The sequence below is a fragment of the Miniopterus schreibersii genome, assembly GCF_964146895.1.
Source record: "Miniopterus schreibersii genome assembly, chromosome: 13".
NCBI lineage: Eukaryota > Metazoa > Chordata > Mammalia > Chiroptera > Miniopteridae > Miniopterus > Miniopterus schreibersii.
The window spans coordinates 48,705,265-48,730,268 of NC_138113.1; the positions used below are offsets into that span (position 1 = coordinate 48,705,265).

General features: G+C 38.9%; 1 protein-coding gene across 1 annotated transcript in view; it reads left to right on the forward strand.

Annotated features, from left to right (window-relative positions):
* Nucleotides 1-25,004, forward strand: part of KCMF1 (potassium channel modulatory factor 1) — a 65,444-nt gene that overhangs the window by 28,998 nt on the left and 11,442 nt on the right. Inside the window, exons 2-3 of the mRNA XM_081156046.1 lie at nucleotides 8,465-8,632; nucleotides 12,169-12,308. Of these exons, the coding sequence (XP_081012172.1) occupies nucleotides 8,465-8,632; nucleotides 12,169-12,308 (308 nt within the window). The remainder of the gene's footprint in view (nucleotides 1-8,464; nucleotides 8,633-12,168; nucleotides 12,309-25,004) is intronic.

The following is a 25,004-nucleotide window of genomic DNA, read 5'->3' on the forward strand; positions in this document are numbered from 1 at the left end:
TTTCAGAGAGAGGAAGGGAGAGGGAGAGAGAGATAGAAACATTAATAAGAGTCATCGATCGGCTGCCTCTTGCATGGCCCCAACTGGGGACCAAGCCCCAAACCTGGGCATGTGCCCTGACGGGAAGTCAGACAGTGACCTCCTGGTTCATGGGTCAGCACTCAACCACTGAGCCACGCTGGCTGGGCCCCACCGTAACTTTATGATGCAGCTTGTGCTAGTTACCATTTTACAAACCAGTGACTGAATTTATGGCACAAGATGGTTAAAGCTGGATTATTCAAAGACGAGTTGCATGTTTTATTATTTATTTAATTCAGCTTTTGCAGTTGTCAGTATCTTAATGATATCTCATCAGAAACACTCCATTCTTTCTATCAAGGAACTGATCATTTTTCGTATGCCACATACATGTCCTGTTTAAGATTTTCCTGAGCCTCCTGGTACCAGATAGAACCACTGTTGTTAACCAAGGGACTGTGCAGCAAAAAGATAATTTATTTTTTCTAATAGGAACTGTAGATTACTTAGGGAGGAATTTTTGTTAGCCTATCTTCTAAAATGAATTCTGAATGATATACTTAGAATGGACCCTGTTTTGAGTGGGAAATCTGGTCCTTTTCAAAGCTAAATGAGATTTAGCAATTTTAAGTGGGGATGAGGGAAATGGGTTCCTGTTGAGAAACTGGCAAAGCCTATGCATGCTTCTGTGCTTTTTTTAAAAAAAAAAAAGACTGGAGCTTTTATTTAGACAGATTATAGGTATGAAAGGGCAGAGCTATTAACAATAGAAAACTATGTTACAAAACATTATTACTTCCCTGATTTCTTATTTATAATAGACAAATCACACAAATCACCTATAGCATACTTGCTACCATAGATTATTATGAGGTGACCCTTACATTGTAAGAAACCCTGCTGAGAACTTACTAATCTAACGTGTAATGGTATGACTGAAATACATATTTGTGTTTGGAATAATGACCTTGGATCATAAAAATTGTTAAATGTCTTTCGGTGTTTAAGAAGTTAGAAAATATACATTTTAGAAACAATTCCATCAAAAATCGTTAATTAAAAAAACAACACGATTTTTAGTTGGGTTGTAGGTGAAGTCTGATACCACCCCCACCCTCACCCCGTTGGAGAGCAAGGGATAAACACCATCAGCATCTTCCTGCTGAAAGGATGCAGAGTTTGGCAGCATCCCCACCCACAGTCTCCTGAAGCATCGTTCATTTATACTTGGTAGGTGTTCCCACCACAAAAAGAAAAGTCAGGCCTACAGAGTATATCAGATGGGACACACCAAAGAGTTCGTGTTCAAAGCTGAATTTACCTTTCTGGCACCTTTTTAGCACAGTTCATACTATATTTGCTTGGTAAACTTATTGTACCCAGTTACTTACATTAAATTTTTATTTGTGAGTCTAAGTAGATATCTCTTTTTAATATTTTCAGTGCTGTGCTTAAAGTGTCTTGCTTGGAAGCTATTTTGAGTAAGCAGATTTTGAAGCATCCCATCTTTTTGCTGGAATACCTTTTCAGCGAAGCTTTCTTTGCCCAGAGTATATCCTTCTCTGCTTTATTTTTCCTCCATAGCACTTTTCTTCTAAGTTGCTTTATAACTTAATTTTTGTGCCAGTTTTGTGCTCATTAAAATATTAGCTTCATGGGGGCATAACTGTTTTGTTCATTGCTGTATCCCCACCCCCTAGAACACAGTAGGTACTCAATTATATATTTTTTTAATTTGCTGAAAAACAGGCTTGATGCCATCGTTTGGCTCTCAATGTGACTTGATAGGCTCCCAGTACCACTTTGGAAGTCTCAACAATCTTGAAGGTTATTTTGAGGACTGATTTAAGAAGTTATGTAATCTGTTATTGACATCAAATTGTATATGATCTTACTACATCTGAATGAAGTAATGTTAGCACCTTAAAATTTAGACTTTCATCTTTTTTTCTTTAATTTGATTCTCAAAGCAAGCTTGATAGATGAAGAAATTGAATAGAGGACAGTAAGTGATTTGCTAGTGATACGTAATAATAGGAGTGTGTGTGTGTGTGTGTGTGTGTTTTAAATAAAAATGTATTCATTCAATAAGCATTGATAATCTGCAACCTGCCAATGCTATGCTAACTTGAACTGACAGCCCAAGCGTTGTTATAAACAATCCAGCTTTGGATTTGTTTTGTTTTGTTTTGTTTTTGATTAGAGGGGGAAGAGTTTTTAAAGCTGAGTGGATATATGAGAACATTTAACAAATGAATGCACAGGAAAAGGAGAATGTTTCTACAGATCCCCCCTCCCTTATCTGTAAAAGCACTTCCCTGTCAGGGTCCTGAGGCTTCCATGCCCTCCCCCACTGACCAAAATGTTATCCTTGTCTTCCTCCTCTACTTTTATTTCATGTCCATTTCTAAACTAGATGATTTTGAACTTCCTACTTTATGTATTCTTTGAGACTCACTCACCTGAGATTGTCTGGCATCCTCGCCTATGGCCATGGTTCTTTTTTTATTTTTTTCATTCTATAACGTACTAGAACAACCCAAAGGCCTGTTAAACACCTTTTTATTTTCCGTTGCAAAGATTGCCGTGAAAGCTCTTCTGCATTCTTCTGATGCACATGGACAAAATATCCCCCAGGGAATATATTTAAGAGTGAAATTGCAAGGTCAGAGAGATTGCACATGTTCAACTTCACTAGCATTTGAACAGAGTTTTCAAAGTGGTTATACTGATACATGCTCCCCTCCAGCAGGATAGAAGTGTTTTTGTTGCTCCTATCTCCATTAGCAATTGGTAAAGTGATAGCTCAGATAGTTTTATTAGCATTTCTTTGATGACTTATGAGATTGAGCATCTTTTCATATATTTATTGATTGTGTTTGTTTTTTGTATTCCCCATTGAACTCTTTGCCCATTTTTCTCTTGGATGTTGGTCGTTTTCTTATTGCTATTTAAGAGTTCTTCATGCATTCAGAATACCAAACCTTTGTCACATATGTGCACATATCACCAGTTTCTGGGCTGTGTCTTTTCCATCACTCTAGGGTATTAGAAGGTGAAGAAAAATCTTAATACTAATGTGGTTTCGCTGTGCATGTGTGTGATTTAAGAGACTATTTCCTACACTGAGCTCATAAAAATATTTCTTTATATTGTCTTCCAGATAATTTTTTGTTTTCCTTCGCATTTGTCTTTAAACCATCTGGAATTGATTTTTGTGTGGGATGCTATAGAAGAGATCCAATTTTACTATCCCCACATAGGAATAATCACCTGTCCTAGCACCATTTATTGTCTGTTCCCTCTTTTCTCCACTGGTCTCTAGTGACCTTGCTGTCATATAACAGATTTCAGCATGTGTGCTTCTGTTTCTGAGCTTTCTATTCTGTTCCATAGGTCAGTTTGTCTCCATGCTGGTACCATTCTATCTTAATTACAGTAGATTTGTAATAGCTCTTGATACATTAAGCAGATCCCTCCATCTTGTTTTTCCAAAGGAGTATCTTGGTTATTCTTCGGCCTTTGCAACTTACACAAAAATTTAAATCAGCTTACCATGTGCCACAAAAATTTATTTTGTGATTTTGATTAGAATTCCCTTGAATCCTCAGATCAGTTTGAGGAGAATTGACATTTTATTAGTTGAAGTTTCTAGTTTGTGAACCTGGTAGCTTTATTTTAAAGTCCTCTCATGTCTTTGAATATATTTTTTTTACTAATCTGCTTTCATAAAGTTTTTAACTCCTCCCCATCCAGTAAAAAATTTTGTTAGATTTATTCATAGGTACTTATTTAAAATACTGTTACAGGTGGCATAATATTTATTGTGATAAAATATGTACATAACAGAATCTATGATTTTAACCCTTTTTGCATGTACAATTTAGTGGCATTAAGTACATTCACATTGTTATGCAATCTTTACCACTATCCATCTGTAGAATTTTTCCATCATCCCAAACTGAAACTGTACCGATTAAACAATACTCCCTTCCAACCAGCCCCTGGTAATCACTATTCTACTTTTTAAATTTGAATTTGACTAATATAACTGCCTCATGTAAGTGGAATCATAAATGGTGTGTTTTTAACAATACTTTTTATTTTTATTTTTAGTGAAGAACTACAATCAGTGTTTTATTAAATTGGTTTTTATATTTAACAACCTTGCTTAAAATACTTATTCTAATAATTTAGCTATATTTGGGTTTTCTATATAAATAAGTATATATGAATAAAAAAGGCTATTCCTATAATAAATCTGCTCATTGACTTTTAAATTTTAATGTTATTTTTGAATATATGTTGTTTGACTCATTTTCCAGTCTGTTGGTTACCTCTTCTTATCAGGCTTCTTCTATTTCTTTTAACCTATTCAGTATCTTTGATATCCAGTTCTGATATAAACTCTTTGGCAGTCTGATTCTGCTACTTATTTTTAGTAGTGCTTTGTATTTTGTTGTATAAACTAAATTCTTGACCCAAGAACCATTTGTGAATCATTTGGCAGTTTGAATTTGAGCTCTCCACTTATAAGATGGCTGGGCTGGTTTATGGTCATGACTTTTCAGGATTTGTTGTTGTTTTGTGCTGAGGGGAAGGGGGGATTTCACTAGGGCAAGTTTTATAATCCTCTGGGGAGAATTTCTAGCTCACTCATACACTGAGGGTGTACGTTAAGTTTTCACTTAATGTCATTGATAGATTCTTGGAAGCTGTGGCAAACAAGTTTTATCATAGGCTAAGTGATAAAAACAACAGTTAAGCTCCTAAGATACAAATAAGTGGAAACATACACCATGTTCACAGGTAGGAAGAATTAACATCGTTAAAATGTCCATACTACCCAAAGCAATCTATAGATTCAATACAATTCTTATTAAGATACCAATGACATATTTCACAGAACTAGAGCAAATATTCCAAAAATTTATATGGAACCACGAAAGACCCCAAATAGCCACAGCAATCTTGAGAAAGAAGAACAAAGTTGGAGGAATCATGCTACCTGATATCAAACTATACTACAGGCTATAGTAATCAAAGCAGCATGGTACTGGTAGCTCAAAGAACTTAGTGAGAATTATAAGAAACTTTGTGGGAACGACAACCGCATGTAAAAGGACATAGAAAGAATGAATAAAAACCAGTTGGATATGAAGAAAACCATATATGACATCAAGAATACACTGGAAGGAATTAAAAGGTTGGATGAAGCAGAGGATTGAATCAGTGATTTGTAAGACAATGTAGAAAGACACCCTATCAGAGCAGCAAAAAGAAAAAAAGAGTTTAAAAGAATGAAGGTAGTTTAAGGGAACTTTGGGACACATGAAACAACATATGCATCTTAGGGGTGCCAGAAGAAGAAAGTGAGCAAGGTATAAAGAACCTGTTTGATAACTATGAGGAATCTGATGAACAAAATAAACTGACGAACAAAATAGAATCACAGTCATGGATACATGGAACAGACTCTCAGAGGTCGGAGGGGTGGGTATGAGCTGGATAAAAGGAAGGTGAAGAGAGTAGCCAAAGAACATATATACAGAGCCCATGGACACAGGCAACAGAGTGTGAAGGGCAGGGAGACGGGGAGGGGGCTAGGTGGAGGTGGGCAATGGGGAGGGGTATGGGGGGCATCTGTAATGGTGTCAACAATAAAAAACAACAGACATACAGATCAATGGAACAGAATAGAGTCCAGAAATAAACCCGTACCTCTATAGGCAATTAATATTTGACAAAGGATGCAAAAACATACAATGGGGTAAAGGTAGTTTATTCAATAAATGGTGTTGGAAAATGGTGTTTGAAGATAGATACCTTCAAAAGAATGAAACTAGACCACCTTTTTTTTTTTTTTAATATGTCTTTATTGACTTCAGAGAGGGGAAGGGAGAGGGGGAGAGAGAGATAAAAACATCAATGATGAGAGAGTCATTGATCGACTGTCTCCTGCACGCCCCCCACTGGGGATCGAGCCTGAAATCTGGGCAAGTGCCCTGACCGGGAATCAAACCACGATCTCCTGGATCATAGGTCAATGTTCAGCCACTGAGCTACGCCCTGCCAGGCTAGACCACCTTACACCATACACAAGAATAAACTCAAAATGAATTAAAGACTTACATGTTACACTTGAAACCATAAAAATCCTAGAAGAAGACGTAGGCAGTAAAATCTCAGCCATTTCTTGTAGCAGTATTTTTTCTGATATATCACCCCAGGCAAGAGAAACAAAAGAAAAAATAAAAACAAATAGGAATACATCAAACTAAAAAGTTTTCGCACAGCAAAGGAAACCATCAACAAAATGAAAAGACAAATGTCTCACCAAATGGGAGAACATATTTGCCAGTGATATATCTGATAAGGGGTTAATTTCCAAAATTTATAAAGAACTTATAAAACTCAACACCAAGAAAACAATCCAATTTAAAAATGGGCAGAGTACCTGAATAGACACTTTTCCAAAGAGGACATAAGATATGAAAGAGGCCAATTCATAAGAAAAGATACTCAACATCACTAGTCACGAGAGAAATGTAAATTAAAACCACCTCATGCCTGTCAGAATAGCTGTTACCAGTCAACAAACAAGTGTTGGTGAGGATGTGGAGGAGGGAACCCTCGTGCACTGTTGGTGGGAGTGCAGATTGGTGCCGCCACTGTGGAAAGCAGTGTGGAGTTACCTCAAGAAATAAAAAATCACTTCTGAAAATATATCCGAAGAATCCCAAAACAGTAATTCACCCCTGTGTTCATTGCAGCATTATTTACAATAGCCAGGATTTGGAAGCAGCCCCAGTTTGTCTGTCAGTGGATGAGTAGATTAAAAAACTAGTACATTTACACAATGGAATACTACTCAGTGTCAAAAAGGATGATTTTTTACCCTTTGAGACAGCATGGATGGACCTGGAGAGCATTATGCTAAGTGAAATAAGCCAGTCAGAGAAAGACATGTACCATATGGTTTCATTTACATCTGGAATCTAATGAACAAAATAAACTAACAAAATAGAAACACTCATGGATAGAGAACATACTGAGAACTGTCAGAGGGGAGAGGTGTTGCGAGGCTGGATTAAAAATATTGAAGGAATTAAGCACAAAAATATAAAACTACTAGACAACAGTATGGTGATTACCAGAGGGAAAGGGGGTGGGGGGAAGTAGAAGAGGGTATAGGGGAGATGTGGTGAACACAATACAATATATAGATGACATATTATAGAATTACATACCTGAATCCTACATAACTTTATTAACCAATGTCACCCCAATAAATTCAATGTAAAAGTAGATAATAAAAACGCATGGCAGCCCCCCAAAAAGTGTTAACCTCGTAAGGTATATATCTGGTCAAAAAACATCACCAAACTTCTAAATAAAGACCCACAATACTTCTAATACTAAACATTGAAATAAGTGTGAGCTGTACATACCTTAAGAAAGATGAATAAAAATAAGTAAGATCATCTTTTCCAACCCACTGATTCCCGTTCAGGTTGGTCAGTGGCTGGAGTCTCTCCCAGCACCTCAGGGTGCAAGGTGGGACCCACTTCCATCACAGGGCCACTCATATCCACGCTCACTTAGACTAGGACTGTAGACACACCAGTTTACCTCCCATGCACGTCTTTGGGATGTGGTTGGAAACCAGAGTCCTTAAAGAAAAGCCACATGGACATGGGGACAATGTGTCAGCTCCACACAGACAGTGGTGACCCGGAATCCTCCTTGTTTTCTCATCAGCATTGTAATGAAATGGCATTATTGAAGGACCTGCTGTATTAGGGTCTCTGCTTCATGAGAAATTGCCTGTTAGACATTCCACCTTTAGCAGACTGTGGGCTTTGCTTCCTATTTTTTTCCTACAATGTTTTGAAAATCTAAGCTTGTATTTTTTTTTAGTGATTCCAGTTAACTTTTCCTCTTTCACTTGGTTTTTACCCTCTTGCTAGCTCATCAAGGCATAACTTTTTAAATTAAGGTAACATTGGTTTATAACATTATATAAGTTTTTGGTGTGCAACATTATAATTTGATACATGTATACATTATAGCGTTCTCACCACCAAAAGTCTAGTTTCCATCTGTCACCTTACATTTGACCCCCTTTACCCATTTCACACCCACACCCACACCCACACACCCAACCTCCTTCCTCACTGGTAGCCACCCGTCTGTTGTTGTATCTGTGAGTCTGGTTTTTTAACATTTTATCAGGGCATTTTAAGTTCTTTTCATTAAGTGTAAATCAGACATGGTAACAAATTCACCATATTGTTGGATATTCCTATATCATTTTACTATGTCATTTGTAGTTGTTTTGGAAAGGAAATATGGGGTTAAATGAGCACCTTAAAAATTTATAAATGCGAAATGGAGAGTAGCCTTTTACAGTTGCTAATTAATGATTTTTTTTTTTTTATAGGTGTCAGCTGTGATGCATGTTTAAAAGGAAATTTTCGAGGTCGCAGATATAAGTGTTTAATTTGCTACGATTACGATCTTTGTGCGTCTTGTTATGAAAGTGGTGCAACAACAACAAGGCATACAACTGACCACCCAATGCAGTGCATATTAACAAGGGTAGATTTTGGTACGTATTTAATACTATTTTAGTGGATTATCATTTAGAATTTTATGTGCATATGTGTGAAGAAGTAAAGGCAAAATGTTCCCAATAGCATACATGACGCTCCAAATTTATTTTTAAAAAAACACGAACTTTTATAAATTCTGAGTAATTCTTTCTCCTAACCATAGTTTACTTGTTTATGAAAGCCATTCAGAAACATATGTAACTGACAAGATATGAAATGGAAGAGTGCCTCAGTAAAGAAGGAATAAAGTTAAACTGCCTGTTCTTGCTAATAGTATACAGGTATTCTTGCTCTAGTTACCAGAAAACAGATTATTTCTATAATTGATCAGAAGACATTGTCAATCCGTAAGAAAAGCTATAAATGTTTCATTGCTATAATTTCTTACATAGTCCGCTCTTGTTATGATCTGTCTTTTTGATTATAGTCACAAAAGACCTAGTGGGTGTGAAGTGGTATCTCATGTGGTTTTTGATTTGCATTTCTCTGATGGCTAATGATGTTGACCATCTTTTCTTGTGCTTATTCACCATTTTATATATACTTTGGAGAAATGTCTGTTCAGATCCTTTGCAGGTATTTAAATTGGGGAATATATTTTAACAATATTTTGTTATTGAGTTTTAATAGTTCACAGTTCATCGTATATTCTATATACAAGTTCCTCATCAGATGGATGGTTTGCAGAAATTTTCTCCCATTCCATGGGTTGTCTTTTCACTTTCTTGATGGTGTGTTTTGAAGCACAATAGCTTTAATTTTGTTGACGTCCAGTTTATCTGTTTTCTTCCCCTTACATTATGCTTTTGGTGTCATCTAGGAAACCTTTTGCCTAATTCAAGATCACAAAGATTTAAAACTATGTTTTCTTCTAAGAGTTTTATAGTTTTTAACTTTTACATTTAGATCTTTGATCCATTTTGACTTAATTTATGCTATGGAATGAGGTAGAGATTCAACTTGATTCTTTTGCATGTGGATACTCAATTGTCCCAGCATCATTTGTGGAAAAGACAGTTCTTTACCCAGTGAAATATGTTTTGGCATTCTTGTTGAAATCCAGTTGACCGGGGAAGGGGGAAATAGAGTGATGTTGGTCAAAGGGTACAAAGTTTTGTTATGCAAGATGAATAAGTTTTAGAGATGAGTTAAGTACTAATGCACAGCATGGTGACCATAGTTAACAATATTGTATTCTATATCAACAAACACACATGCACAATGGTAACTATGTAGAGGTGGTGGATACATTAATTAGGTTGATTGTGGTGATCTTTCCTCTGTATAAATCATCAAAACATCAAGTTGTATAGCATTAATTAATAAGTATAATTTTTATATGTCAAAGATATCTCAATAATGCTCTTTAAAAAGTTAGTCAGTCATAAATACCAGTGTTTATTTCTGGACTCAAGCTATTTCATTGATTTATATGTCTATCTTTATGCCAGTACCACGCTGTCTTGATAATTGGCTTTGTAGTAAGCTTTGAAATCAAGAACTGTGAGTCTTGCAGCTTTGTTGTTTTTTAAGATTAATTTGGGTATTCTAGATCCCTTAAGTTTCCGTGTAAGTTTTGGCTCAGTTTGTCAAGTTTCTGCAAGGAATCCAACAGGGATTTTGATAGAAATTGTTTTGAATCTGTAGATCAGTTTGGAGAGTAATGATATTAAATCTGTCAGTCTATGAACATGGGATATCTTTCCATTTATTTGGGTCATCTAATTTTTTTCAACAGTGTTTTATAGTTATCAAAGAATAAGTTTTATGCTTCTTTCATTAAATATATTCCTATTTTATTCTTTTTGGTATTGTAAATGGAATTTTTAAAACTTTATTTCTGTATTTTTTTACTGCAAGTATATAGAAAAGCAACTGGTTTTTGTATAAAGAACTTGTATCCTGTGATGTTACTGAACTGATTATTACTTCTAATAGTTTTTTAGTGGATTCCTTAGGGTTTTCTATATCTAAAGTCATGTCATCTATTAGAGGTAGTTTTATTTTTTCCTTTCCATCTTGATGGCTTTCATGTCAGTTTCTTCCCTAATTACTTTGGTTAGATCCTTCAGTAAAATATTGAATAGAAATGGCAAGAGTGGACATTCTTGTCTTGTTTCTGGTCTTAGGGGGAAAGCATCCAGTCTTTCACCAGTATGATGTTAGCTGTGCCTTTTTTGTAGATGCCTTTTAACAGGTGAGGAAGTTCTGTTATTTTTCATATATTTATCCCCATCTACCCCAAATTTACCGGGCAAGTCAATGGTCAATATATATGTAGTGGGTACATATTTTTAAGGTGGTTTAAATCTCCCTAAAAATTAATGTGAACAAATTAATCATGTAGTGAACACTTCCTTCCATTTTCTCCTCTCACAAAAGTGGTCATATCCTTTTAAATTAGGCATTTGTTTCATGTTAAATAATGAGATAGTTCTTTGTAATGAAGTGACATAACCTACTAAATATACTCTTTTTTAAAAACTATATCTTTATTGATTTCAGAGAGAGGAAGGGAGAGAGGGAGAGAGAGAGAGAGAAACATCAATGATGCGAGAGTCGTCATTGATCGGCTGCCTCCTGCACTCCCTCAACTGGGGATCGAGCCCACAACCCAAGCATGTGCCCTGACCAGGAATCGAACCTCGATCTCCTGGATCCTAGGTCAATGCTCAGCCACTGAGCTATGCCTGGCTGGGCGTAAATATATTTTCAGTTACATTTTTTGTGTATACTACAAATGGAGGAAAATAGACTTCTTCCTTGAGATATACTAATGAGGCAAACAGATTATTCTCACCCTCTCACTAATTGGTGTGCTCTTCACTGCCGAGTTGAGCTAAGTATGTTGTGGTAGTGTACTGTTCAAGTTAGCATTGCAAGAACTGAATGCCCAGAGTCCTTCCTGCTGTAAGAAGGGTAATTGTTCTATAGCCGAAACTGCATCTGGGAGTTAGTATGTTGGTCATGGTCATCTGCTTTTTCCCTCTGAGCACTTGTGTTCTTGTATATGATACACCCTGCTGATTTTTTTGCGTCGACATTGGTATTTCCACAGTATATACACAGAGAAAAGTAAATTACAATAAAATTTTAACCAAGAACTCGCCAGGTAGCTCAGTTGGTTAATGGCATGGTCCTGATATGCCAAGGTTTCGAGTTCGATCCCTGGTCAGGGCACATACAAGAATCAGCCAGTAAATGCATAATTAAGTGAAACAACAGATTTCACTCTCTCTATTCTCACCAATAAATTACAACCAGATGTGAAATGAGAGATGTTTTAACATTAAACGGAGGGATTAAAGAGCTCTTTGCTTTGGTTTTTCTCATGCCGAAATAGCTGTGTGCAAAAGGAACTTGGAGAAGGAGTCCTTGAGAATAAGGGTGTAACTGTAAAGCACACATTGGCAGTGAGGTTGCTGGTAAAGATTTTCGGCACACTTTTTTAATAAACTGTACCACACAATTACATTCTTATATATTTAAAAACTAATAATAGTTATCAGTGCAATTCCACTTTATTTTTCAGATTTGTACTATGGAGGGGAAGCGTTCTCTGTAGAGCAGCCACAGTCTTTTACTTGTCCCTATTGTGGAAAAATGGGCTATACGGAGACATCTCTTCAAGAACATGTTACGTCTGAACACGCAGAAACATCAACAGAAGTGGTAAGTAAAGCAGCCTCGTGACTAAAATGATAGGGTAAAGTGCATTATGTCTAATATAAATAAAGCTAGGTCACTATCGTGTACCTTTTAAGTTTGCATAATAATTACTAAAATTATCTCTTAACAGCAAATTTTACACATCCTAGGAGACGGCTTGTTTGCAAGATAATGCCCCTCATTTGTGCACGCTATTCATTCAAGCCCTATTGCTAGAAGCAGAGTGTAGAATCTTGATCAAATTCAGGAGCCTTCAGAAAATGCATTGTGAGAAGATTAAAAGCACCTCAACCTGCCACGCAGCTCTTTTTATAGTATTCTTGCCACCTGCCTAATTTTTCTTCTATAAGGAAACCTTCACAAGGAAATGTAAAAACCTTTAGTCACATATTAAGTAATAATCAGTTGTCACATCTCATTGACTTTACTGTATTTGGTTTTTATCAGATCACATCTCTTGCTTTGTAGCTCAGAGCTCTGAGGTCTTTAGAAGTTCCTCACATTATGATCTTTTCCAGTAGCTAAAAGCCGAAGACACAGAATAATATACAGAGTCTCACCTTGAAAGCTTCTTGGATATTTTACTTGACATCTGATTTCAGCATATATATACAACTTCAAGAAATGACCCGAAAGAGTCCCCTCCCCCTCTTTACCATTGGTTATAATAAAGTAAGAGGTGAGAAGAAACTGTAGGTGTGGAATTTGGAGACTCTTGGCACGAGCAGTAGTATATCGCATCAACTAATAAGCCCCTAAATGTATTCAAAACAAATTAACTGAAACGGAAGAAAAAGAAAGAAGTGTGTCCAAGGACATGCAGCTAGTAAGGGGCAGAGCCAGGTGTTTGAACTCTGCCAGAATCCCTCTGGATTGTAGAGTCTCTGCTTAACCCATGTCCTTTTTTTTTTAACATATCTTTTTTGATTTCAGAGAGAGGGGGAGAGAGAGATAGAAATATCAGTGATGAGAAAGAGTCATTGATCAACTGCCTCCTGCACGCCCCCCAACTGGGGAATCAAGCCGACAACCTGGGCATGTGCCCTGACCAGGAATCGAACCTCGATCTCTTGGATCCTAGGTTAATGCTCAACCGCTGAGCCACACCTGGCCGGGCAACCCATGTCCTATTTTATCTCCACTGCAGCTCTGCTGTTACAGCTGTGAATAAAATACAGGTTCACTTTCATTCCCGTTTACATTGCTAGCTTGATGCTTCAAGTTGTTAAAGATTTATCCTTCAAACAGTTGGTAAATTTACATTATGTCATCCTCAAGCCCAATTTTGCTGCCTGATGACTCAGAAATGCTCTTATCTTGCATGTTGGGAAGCCTGAGAACACTGTTGTCACATTTCACTACTGTTCTTAATTCATTGTTTTTATTCTGTCAAGGCGACTTTGCTTCCTTTGGGTACAGTCCCAGACACCAGTGTGAGGAATGCTGACTTGATTGCATCTTCAAAAACTTGGAATAAGTTCTTGATTTAATTTCTGTCAGGTTTGAGTACTTGATTTACGTAGGTCACTTTGTACCTGCCTACAGGATTTAAGGATCTCACTCCTCTAACCATTTAGAACCATTTGGAACCTTTAGGGGCAAGAGGATATATCACTGCAGGTACCACTGTCACCACTAGTGCGGATTTCCTGGCACCTGACATAGCTAGCGAGAAGGCCTACTGAAGGTTGATTTTGAAAAGAACTTTGTAGTCCTTGTCTATGTTTTTCTGTTTCCCTTTTTAGCTAGGGACTCTAACGCCCCAACGTGAAGATTTTTCTCCCTTCTTAAGATTAATCTAAGATTACACACGAGGTTTTTTATTTCGAGAGTATGATATCTGACATAGAATGCATAGTGAAGGTGATTACTAGTTAAAAATTTAAAAAGCAGATTGGGTATAGTCTCAGGAGTCTTTATGTAAACACCAAATATAAACAATGATTTTGAGCCCTGCTGGTGTGGCTCTGGTTGAGCGTTGACCTGTGATCCAGGAGTTCGAGGTTCAAATTCTGGTCAGAACACATGCTCAGGTTGCAGGTTCAGTCCCCAGCAGGGGCCCTGCAGGAGAAGGCCGATCAGTGACTCTCTCATCATTGATGTTTCTATCTCTCTCTCCCTCTCCCTTCCTCTCTCTGAAATTAATAAAAACATTTAAAAAGACAACAACAAAAAATACATTACAGTGTGATTTTGAAATTAAGTACAAGTTCTTAAAATCCCTCATAGTTATCATGCGATTTTATAGTTGAGACAACTAACTGGATTTTGATTGTGGAAGAATTAAGAGGGAAGTAGCACTGTGTAGGTATCAGAATCCATCAGTCTGGTGGCAGTAGTAGAAGTGAACAATAGAAGGCAAACTCCCCTTCTCAAGCCCCCTCTGGAGAGTAATAAAAACAAAGAAATATGTTAAATAAAAAATAGAAAAAGACTGCTATTAATTATGAACAAAATAATATAACGTAGATTTCTAGAAGTGAGGAAAAAATGTTGGTAAACCAAAACGGGAGGGAATGTCTCACTAGCAAATAGGAAGCACCCTTTTTGATGAAAACCTAGATAGGTTTTTACCAAATTGAGTTTAATTCTGAAGTAGCATGGTAGTATTTTGTTCCAGTTATACTAATTTGATAAGTAATAATCAAGGATCCCGGCTGGGCGTGGCTCAGCCGTTGAGTGTCGACCTAGGATCCAGGCGATCGGGGTTCGATTCCCGGTCAGGGCACATACCCGGGTTGCGGGCTGCAGCCGATCAATGACTCTCTCATCATTGATGTTTCTCTCTCTCTCTCCCTCTCCTTTCCTCTCTCTGAAATCAATAAAGATATATTTAAAAAAAAAAAGAAAAATAATAAAGGAGAAAAATTATTTTGAAATTTTCCACAATCTGACTTTAGACAATTTTATTTTTATTTTTTGTTAATCCTCACCCGAGGATATTTCTTCCATTGCTTTTTAGAGAGAGTAGAAGAGGGAAAGGGGGAGAGAGAGGGAGAGAGAGACATCTATGTGATTGGTTGCCCTCCCCCCACGCGCCCCAAGTGGTGCTGGGGATCGAACCTGCAACCCAGGTATGTGTCCTTGACCGTGAATCAAACCCAAGACCCTCTGTGTGCAGGCTGACGCTCAGCCACTGAGCCACACCAACCAGGGCTAGACTTATTTTATTTTGAATAATCTTATGGAGAAAAATGATGGCATAAAAGGGCATAGAAATTTTTTTTTTAATTTCAGAGAGGAAGCTAGAGATAGAAACATCAGCGATGAGAGAGAGTCATTGATTGGCAATGAGAGAGAGTCATTGATCAGCTGCCTCCTGCACACCCTCCCTCCTCCCCGGGGGGATCGAGCCTGCAACCTGGGCACATGCCCTGACTGGGAATCAAACCTTGATCTCCTGGATCATAGGTTGATGCTCAACTGCTAAGCCTCGCCGGCTGGGCACATTTTTTTAATGATTATAATAATCAGTTTTAGCAGATAATGTGTTTTTTTTTTAATTTATTGATTTTTAGAGGAAGGAAAACATTGATTTGTTATTACACTTATTTATACATTCACTGGTTGATTGTTGTATATGCCCTGACCGGGGACTGAATCCACAACCATGGTGTATTGGGACGACACTCTAATCTCAGATACGCAGCCAGGACACATGTGTTTAATACGTAAACAGTTGTTTGAGTGTCAAGTAAAAGGAACCATAGAGCACAAAGTAGAAATTATCATCATCAATACGGCATTTTGTTTGTAAACAATTAGGTACATTTGATATAATTTCTCAACACATATATTTCCTTATTGAGAGCAATAATTGTGAGTGAACCACAAATTTCCCAAATATTTTAAATCTAATCTTGTACACTTTCTAAATATTATAATCACCTACTTACCTATATAATCAGGTTTTCAGGAAAGGTAAGCATTTAAAAGCCAAATACACATTAAAAGGGAAAAAAATAGGCTTTGATTGTTGCTGCTTGCATTCTTCTTCATTAAAGACTGCAGTTGGATACTGTCTGCCCTGTGAACTAACAACAGTATTTAATAATAGTGGAGAAACAGGATTTGAAAAATACAGTTGCTACAGGCAGTCATATTGCCATTAAGCTGCATTCAGCTAGAAAGATTATAGATCGTCAGGATGTGGTGCTATTACCATTTGCTTTTCATTACTTTTGACTCAAAACACTTTCTGTTTTATAGATCACTCTTTTCTGTCTTTAGTATTTGGCTATCTTTGCATAGTTTTTAATAATAGTTATTTTTAGCACATTTAGTTATTTAAAATCAGATAGTAGTGCTTTTGATTTTTAAGGGTGATACAGCCATTAGTATACCAGCAGATTTTTGGGTTGATAGGGAAGGAAATGATGGGAGACGCTTTGGATATTTCACATTTGTTCTGGCATAATCCTGTGTGTATGTGTCATGATACTGTTAGGATACTTCTATAAGAAAGCAGTTTCTTAAGGAGAATCACGGAGATTATCATGAAAATGAGGTAATAGTAGCTCTTCCAGGAAGGTGTCTGTGCCTGCTATTGAAAGTATGTTGTTATCTCTGGGTAGGGTTTCCTTACTCTGTGCTTTCCTCCGTGTTGAATTAAAATCCTGCAGGGGAAAGTGAACAGGCAGTTTTCAGAATGGGAAGAACACATAATATGAAAGGAAGTGCTAGGTAAGGGAGCAGTAGTTAGTAGAGACATTCATTTTGAATTCTTTTTTTCTTTGGCCACTGGTCTGGTTTCTTCTTTGTCCTATGAAATACTGGTTTGTCTAGTTCTGTGTCGAGATAGTTAATTTCAGTTAGGTGCAGAGAATGTTTTGCAGGGCCTGCAGGAAGATTTGTAGGGAGCGTAGTATAAATGAAAGAAGAAAGCTCTCTGGCATTTGTTGGCAAATTATAAGGTAGCTCAGAAGTTCTTAATGTACTTTTCAGCCTTCTCTTCTCCCTTTGCCCCTTCTTTTCCCACTATGCTCCTCAAATTTAAAAAATAAATAAACTGGTTAAGAAAATTATTTTAAGATGCCATTCTTGGTATTCAGAGTGAGGTCATTCTTTCTAAGAAGCCCTACCACACTCAGCCTCACTGGACAAGTTGGTTATGCCTTTGAGAGGAGGAGCATACAAAGCCTCTGTCCTCACCAGACTCTAATTTTTATAAACAATATAAAGCCACCAGTGTAGGTAGAGTTTATCTCTGGTTCTTCCCTAAAATTGTTGCTGGCTTTTGGGCACTGCCTCCATTCCTGTCTCCATGCAGCATTCAGGCTCTTATGGACACCATTAAGCAGTAAGAGGTTCCCATTTCCTTAAAGTCCACAGGTAAATACCTAGCTTACCCCTGGGAAGGTAGAAAAGTAAAGCTTACATTGGCGTTTTTCTTCTAGGTAAGCACGGATGCTCAAAGCTAGAGTGACTTGTGGACAGGACAAAGCTCTGACTCTTTTGGAGTTACTGTTTATTGTGGCTTAATTATGTTGTTTCAAGGTTTGTGAGTCCCAGGACATCAGCATGCACATATAATTTATATTTCTGTCCAAGAAACATGTTTAAAAGCAAAACTTACTTAGGACTTTTAAATCAAGTTTAAAATGTAAGGAAAATTAAAACTTTTGTATATAACAAAAACTACTGAATGTTCTAAACACTGCTCTCTCGGAGCAGGTGACAGTTCCAAACTAAGCATTAAAATGGAGAAAATGGAACTGAGGAGAAATAAAGTCAATATGAATTAATTCATATTTGATTATGTTAATTTCAGTGTTCCACTGCAGCAACAGAAAATTAGAGTATTATCGAATTGAACAGTGTGTTTACTCAAATCTTGTAAGGACTTGTATCTGTTTTGGCAAAACGAGTGGCTACAGTGTAAGTAGCTCCAACTTAGATGGTTCTAGTTAGGCCCAGAGAAGTTTATGGACCACATAGGATAATTTTCCAATGTGCTTTATGTATGTCCTCAAAGCAACTCTCCAGTATTCAGTCTCATATTTATTATACCTTGCAGAGTTTATAAACTGCTTTTAACTGGGCAAGAGATCCAAAAACCTGAGGCTATCAGTGAGCTTCAGTAGTTGTTAGCTCAGTAGAATATCAGCTTTTTTTTTTTTTTCGTATAAAGATTAAATATAATGCATGTAAAGTTTCTCTGGCCCTAGCCGGTTTGGCTCAGTGGTTAGAGCATCAGGTTGTGGACTGAAGGATCCCGGGTTCAATTCCGGCCGAGGGCATGTACCTTGGTTGCAGGCTCGATCCCCAGCCAGTAAGCGTGTGGGAGGCAGCCAGTCAATGTGTCTCTCTCACATTGATGTTCTCCTCCCTCTCTCTCTCTCCCCCACTCTATAAAGTAATGGAAAAAATATTGTCAGGTGAGGATTTAAAAAAAAAAAGTTTCTCTGTGTCTTGGCTTTAAATTCTAATTGTTCTTTTTGGGTCATCACTCTTTAGAAGAGATTCTGTTAAAAGCACACCATCGTATTTGCAGGTGATGAGAATATCTGCCTTACAGAACAAGCCAGGCTATTTCTAGAGCCAAGTTTAAGACCCCTAAAAGGAAAGACATGAATTGTACCCTCAGTTTGAATAAGTAATGAAAAATACACCCTGATTTTCCAAAAGAGATATTTGTGTGAATTTTAATGATGGCAGGTTCACCCTTGCTCACTTTTTGATAATGTCACTAAGCTCATTTCTTGACAATTTTTATAACCGGGGATATTAAGTTAATACTTAGTACTCAGTAAATACTTAATGAATTACTTAATCCATAGTAACAAATTTATAACTTTAACTTTTCCCAGCTTACCTGGCTTTCATGGCACAGGGCCTTTAACTGGAAATGGGACATGGCTGTAGAGAGTTGTGTAAGAGAAATTGTACTTAATGCAATTCCGGAAGGTGCTCCTGTCTTAACATTCACTGCTTTACTTACATGCTTTCATTTAAATTTACATAGGCTACATATCTATTTCAGAAAGAAGGAAGACCCCAACTACAAAAGGGGTGTCTTTGTAAATATCTCTGGACATCTAGTTCAGAACTCAGCACAGTGAGCACGTAAGCTGGCAGAACGCACCGCTCCATGTGGTGAACTTTCATTTCAAAGCCCGCTCAGGGAAACCTACCTAACCTTTTACTAGAAATGAGTATAGTATTAAATAACAGGGAAATTATTTGACTTGAAATTGTGTTTTTATCTTCTGAGTGATTGGATAAAGAGCAACTTTACATAAACATGAGGAAATAAAGCAGAGCTCTTCTGAGGACAGTGGAGCTGGAACCGTGGTTCAGCTTTTTTTTTTTTTTTAATGTTGAAAATATTACAGATGCCCCCTTTTTTCCCCATTGACTTCTTTCCACCCCCACCCCACCCAGGCCTTCACTGCACTATAGTCTGTGCCCCTGGGTTATGTACATACGCGTCTAAGTTCTCTGAGTGGGCTGGTTCTTCACTGCATCTTAATTTTGCTTCGGAACCTATAACTCCTCAGATATAAGGGCATCACTTTTCCTTTTTTCCAACCATGATTCATTTTATAACTTGACTCACAGTTGTAATGGGGGAAGGGAATGAGGACTGGGAAAGGGGGAAGGAATTTTCATGTATTGATGGGACAGAAAGCAAGGAAACAGGAAGATTCGGGGGCTGCAGAGGGGCTTATTTGTGAGAAAGGGGTGGGTGTTTCAGCAGAAGTTAACTGAGGAAAAGGTGAGGGGACACAGCATTTACTTTACATACTCCCCTGCCCTCTGAAGAGGAGTGTCTGGAAAGGGAAACAGTCACAGGCCTTCTGTAAGACAAATGTTTGTGGCGCCTGAATGAGTCTTTCCAAGTATTAACCAAGAGCATCACATTTACTATGTAAAGTGTGAAAAGATACTGCTTTCTGAAGTCATCAAGCTCTTGGAGTAAGGCATAAGGCTGTCGGAATGACAGCAGACTTAGAGCGTGGCTCCTGCCTGCGTGCTTCATGGCCTGTCTGAAGACCGGCCTGCCTCGAACGGGAGCACTGCTGGGAAGTGACGCAGGAAGGGTCGGAGAGGGCTTCCGTGAAGAATGGCTGGGATTTAAAAAGTTTGCAGAATGTGGAGGGAATGACATTATTCAGAGGGAAAGGACGGGATGAACCAAGACAGGATGTTAAGAGAGAACGTACTAGGTGGAAGAGATGGTGGTTGTGGGAAATCAGTTGAGTTGGCCGAGTGGGACCAGATAAAAGAGCCTTTAAAACCAGAGCCGCGGTTCACTTGGTCTGCTGGGCAGTAGAGACACGGCGCCTGCAGAGGAACGCCATGGCCTTCCTCGCCGTCACGCCACCGAGGCTGTCACTTGGGGGGGGGCTCGGGCGGTCTTGTGGTCCTTTTGAAACAGGATGAACCTAATCCTGGTGAGCATGTGGGTAAGCATGGATCGAGGAAAGGTGGACATTGTGAAGCAGCGGTGCTGCCCATTGCAAGATCATGGCCACCAGAGAAATGCGGCATCAAACACTTGGTATCACCAGAAAGTAACAGTGTAAGGTGATGTGGTGAAGTCACTGAGTTGGAACAGACATCCCCTAAAGGAAGACGTTTCTCACGGATCTAAAACTAGTCGCAAAAAAGAAAGAAACAAGTTTGTCAAGTTTGTGCTCTGGAAACCGAGTCAAGAAATGCCAGTTGCCAAGACCGTTCTTCCACTTCATGTGTTTGCTGTCAGCACGAAGCGTGGCTCCCGAGTTCAAGGGCAGTTCCATGTGGCCTGAGAGGGTGATGCATCAGAGCGAGTCGGCCTCACTCTGAACAGCCGCCCTGGCTCTTCGGCATCTGCTGGGTCATTTCGGTGAAAGAGCAGTCTATACAAGGCTGCAGGCTAGCTTCAGTTAGAGCCAGGTTATGGGCGGAGCAGATAAGCAATTTTAAAAAATGCTTTTCTATAGCAGTGAATGGGCAAGAAGCGTGTTATGAAGCCTATCCAAAAAGAAAGGGAGAAAAGAACAGGAGAACTCACCACAGGGAACTTGACTCTTCCTCTCTTGTTTTGTTTTTTGTTGTTGTTTTGTTTTAAATATGTCTTCATTGATCTCAGAGAGAGGAAGGGAGAGGGGGAGAGAGAGAGAGAAACATCAATGATGAGAGTCATTGATCGGCTGCTTCCTGCACGCCCGGAGTGGGGATCGAGCCCGCAGCCCAGGCATGTGCCCTGACTGGGAATCGAACTTCAATCTCCTGAATCATAGATCGATGCTCAACCACTGAGACACGCCGGCTGCCAGGCTCCTCTACTGTTTTTAAAGCTCTATGCAGTATGTAGAGCGAGAATGCTGTCTGGTGTTGGGGATATGAGTTCAAGAAAGAGACCAGAGAAAATCTCAGCTTGCTTTAGACTGGTTAATAATGATATGGGGATGAATGTGTGGCACTTTTGTTTAAAAACAAAAGCCACACATACTGACTTTAGATTATTTTTGTGTGTGGACATAGCCTGTGATGGGGGAAAGCTTTGGAAGTTAAGTAGCATTTGTATGTGGACTTTAGAAGGTTTGTTTTAGACATTGGTAACCACCTGTGTTAAGAATCTGCACTGACTGGTTGCTTGCTCTGAATCATAAACTGGGACCATATGGAAAAATGGAAACTCTGTTGTTCTAACTACAGTATCTCGGTACGTTGGTAAAGTTTCCCAAAGGGTTGCTGGTGAAAAGCAGGACTGGTGCTGACCTTCGGCAGCAAGGTGAAGCAGAAGGGGAAGACCTGAGCTGCAGCAAAGACCGTGCAAGGACATCTGCAAATGGGGGGAGGGGTAGTAACAATAACATTTGGTGTTTCATACAACAGGGCAAATATTTTTCAGATCCGTTGTATATTTAAACTTGTATTTGCCTGATTTATTCAGTTATAAGACAACTAGGGCCCCTGTCAAAAATACAGAATTTCGAAATTCGTAGAATCAGTTTCCAGGAAGAGGCCTAGGGAACTGTATTTTTAAAATCTTTAGTCAAGTTTAGGAAACACTGACTTAAGCCAATTCAGTAAGCCTTAATGTTGAGAAGTTGTTACAATTTTAAGTTAATGTGTTACATGGAATTTTCTTGTTGAGTGATAGGCGTTGCTATGTCCTGTGGCAGAAGTATGATAAATATTGTTGACAAACTCATAATTTTGGGGTCAATAGCTTATCGTTTGTGTAGAATTTGCTGTCCTGTACAAGGTATTAGTTACCGTCATGTGGACATGAGACACACTCAAGACGACGCAGTTTTGTGCTCCTGAATGTGAAGGTGGCCCTCCGTCTGTCCCCTCTGCCTCCCCCACCTCTCCGTTTCTCCTGCCTCATTTTGCTCTTGTTTTCTTTCCTCTTGTTCCCTCCATTACCTCTCAGAAAGTATATCCTTAAGTTACCAAAATTCTTATCCCAAAACATGAATTAGCTTGCTAAGTATGCAGTATAAAACTTGAAAGGTGACCGGGCACGTGGTGCCATCCGCAGCTCAGCGTCCTCGTCTGAGGTAACTTCGTCTGGCGCGAGCGGGCCAGCATCTTCCGCTGGGCTCTCGCCTAGTCCCTTTCTTTTTCTATGCCAGCTGCCGAGCCAGGCAGTCCTCCTGCTCCACTTACTCCTTATGCTGGTCGTTCTTTATCCCTGGTTATTGTAGAAGTTTGAGTACTTGTTTTTTATTACTTCTCTCTGAAGGAAGCAGTTCTGAATGCCTTCATCTTGCCATCAGCACATCACTAGAATCTGAGAGCCTTTGAGTTACAGAACTGAAATTAATACACATTGTTAAAGGTCTTGGTTGTCTGTATGTTACATCCGCATCTCAGAGGCTTTTCTAGTTTGTAGGAGATGATCGATCTTACTAGAAAATCCTTAGTACACTTGGTATCTGTACTTTACCATTCCCATTCTTGAGAGTTTTCTCATCCAGGAGCACTTACGTGCATCCTCACAGTACTGAAACTTCTGCAGCTGTCCCTGTGTAATTCAAGTTGTGCATAGATTTTATCCAAAGGCCAATCTAAAAAGAGATAACTTAAAAGGAAGCTGCCTTTTCCTTTGGTGGTTATTTTCTCTCTGGATAAAAATCTAAACTGTGCAGTCTTGTGATATTATAAAAATACTATACATGGTCCAGCACCTGTTAATTGTTGCAATATACAGAGTCTCAAAAATATCTAAACTGGCTTGCTTATTTTTAAACAGCCAGCGGTTTTTTTCTTCAAACCAATTGGTCTTTTTTGCTTTAAGCAAGTCTGGTCATGGTTCCCAAATGAGAAACAAACCACACTTCTGTATTCCTCAGAGGTTGCAATCTAGCTAAGCAAGACAGACATAGTGAGAAGGAAAAGAAGTGTATCAGGCATCACTCTGTGTCACAGCCCAGGAATGGTACAGGTAGTAAAACCTAAATTCCTAGTAAAGAGAAGTTGATACTTTGTAAACTTGTAAGCACTCACAATTGCTTTTCTCTCTGATAGAGGAAAAAAACGTGTAACCGCCTTTTGCCTCATAGGCACATCCCATTGTGACCTCCCTACTTTTCTTGGACACTCATGCTTCAGTGTTATTTCTCATGACCACCTTCGGTGTTCTTGAGGATGTTTGTCAGTCCTACGGCAGGTAATCAGGACAGCTGGCTGCTTGGACAAAGGAGAACTGGGATCACAGCTGAGTCACTTTCTCAGGGGACTTGTGCCTTCTAGTCTTTAAAGATGGGTTTGGGTTTACTTAGTCTCTAGAAGTCAGAGTAGTTTGTTTTTCCCTCTGTGTCCCAGTGTTGTCCTCCCAAGCCTCACCTTCCCCTGCCTCCTCACCTCCAGTGCCACTCTGCTCCCCTACTGCTGGAAGAGGTCATGAGGTCACCAGTTGCCCCAATTTTCTCCAAGTGAAAGAACTTAAGCACATGGCACATGTATTGGCAAGATGCATCACCTATCCTGGAGGCGCATACCTAAAATTTGAACTTACATTTCCCTGGGGCTCCCTTTGCAGCAGAATGCTTGGCTGTGTTCTTTACGATTGAAGTTCTTCCTACTTCAGGGCTTAGCTGCCACTCTGGGATCATCCTCTGCCCAGTTGGACTTTGGAAGAGGAAGCCTTCCCTCTGAGAGTTCCTCCTTTCTGCCCTCCCCTCTCCTGCCTCCTTTCACCGCTTCTGTTGAAACTACGGTTTCAGAAACCACATTTCAACCTCTGAAGCCTTCTCTGCCTCCCTACATGCCATTTTATTCCTACTTCCTCCGGTGCCTTGCCCTGCGGCCCACAGGGAGGTTGGTCTTCTGATCCCTGGCCTTGCTCTGATCCCAACCTTTTGTCCCGCCTCTCATCCCTCTGGGAAATAAGGATCTAAAAACGGGCTCCCACCCCACCCGCCCTCTTTCCCTCCAGGAAGTCCCATTCATGAAGTTACAGGGCATATTTGCATATGGTCAGTGATCTTTGTCTGTCTTACCATATCACATTTAAAGTATGTAAGTTTGTACAGTTGCATCATAATAGTTTCACTGTCTTATTTGGAGATGACCCTCAAGTCTAGCTTACGGGGAAGCTTATGTCTCAGTCGTTACCATCAAGACTGGACTTCGGTATGGTATGCACTAAACAGCACATTTTAAATCTTTTTTTATGGAAACTGTTTTTGCTAGACCGTGTAAATGAATCATCCAAGCTGTTAGAAGGCTTCACCAGAGCTCAGGTGTGAGCTGTCTGTC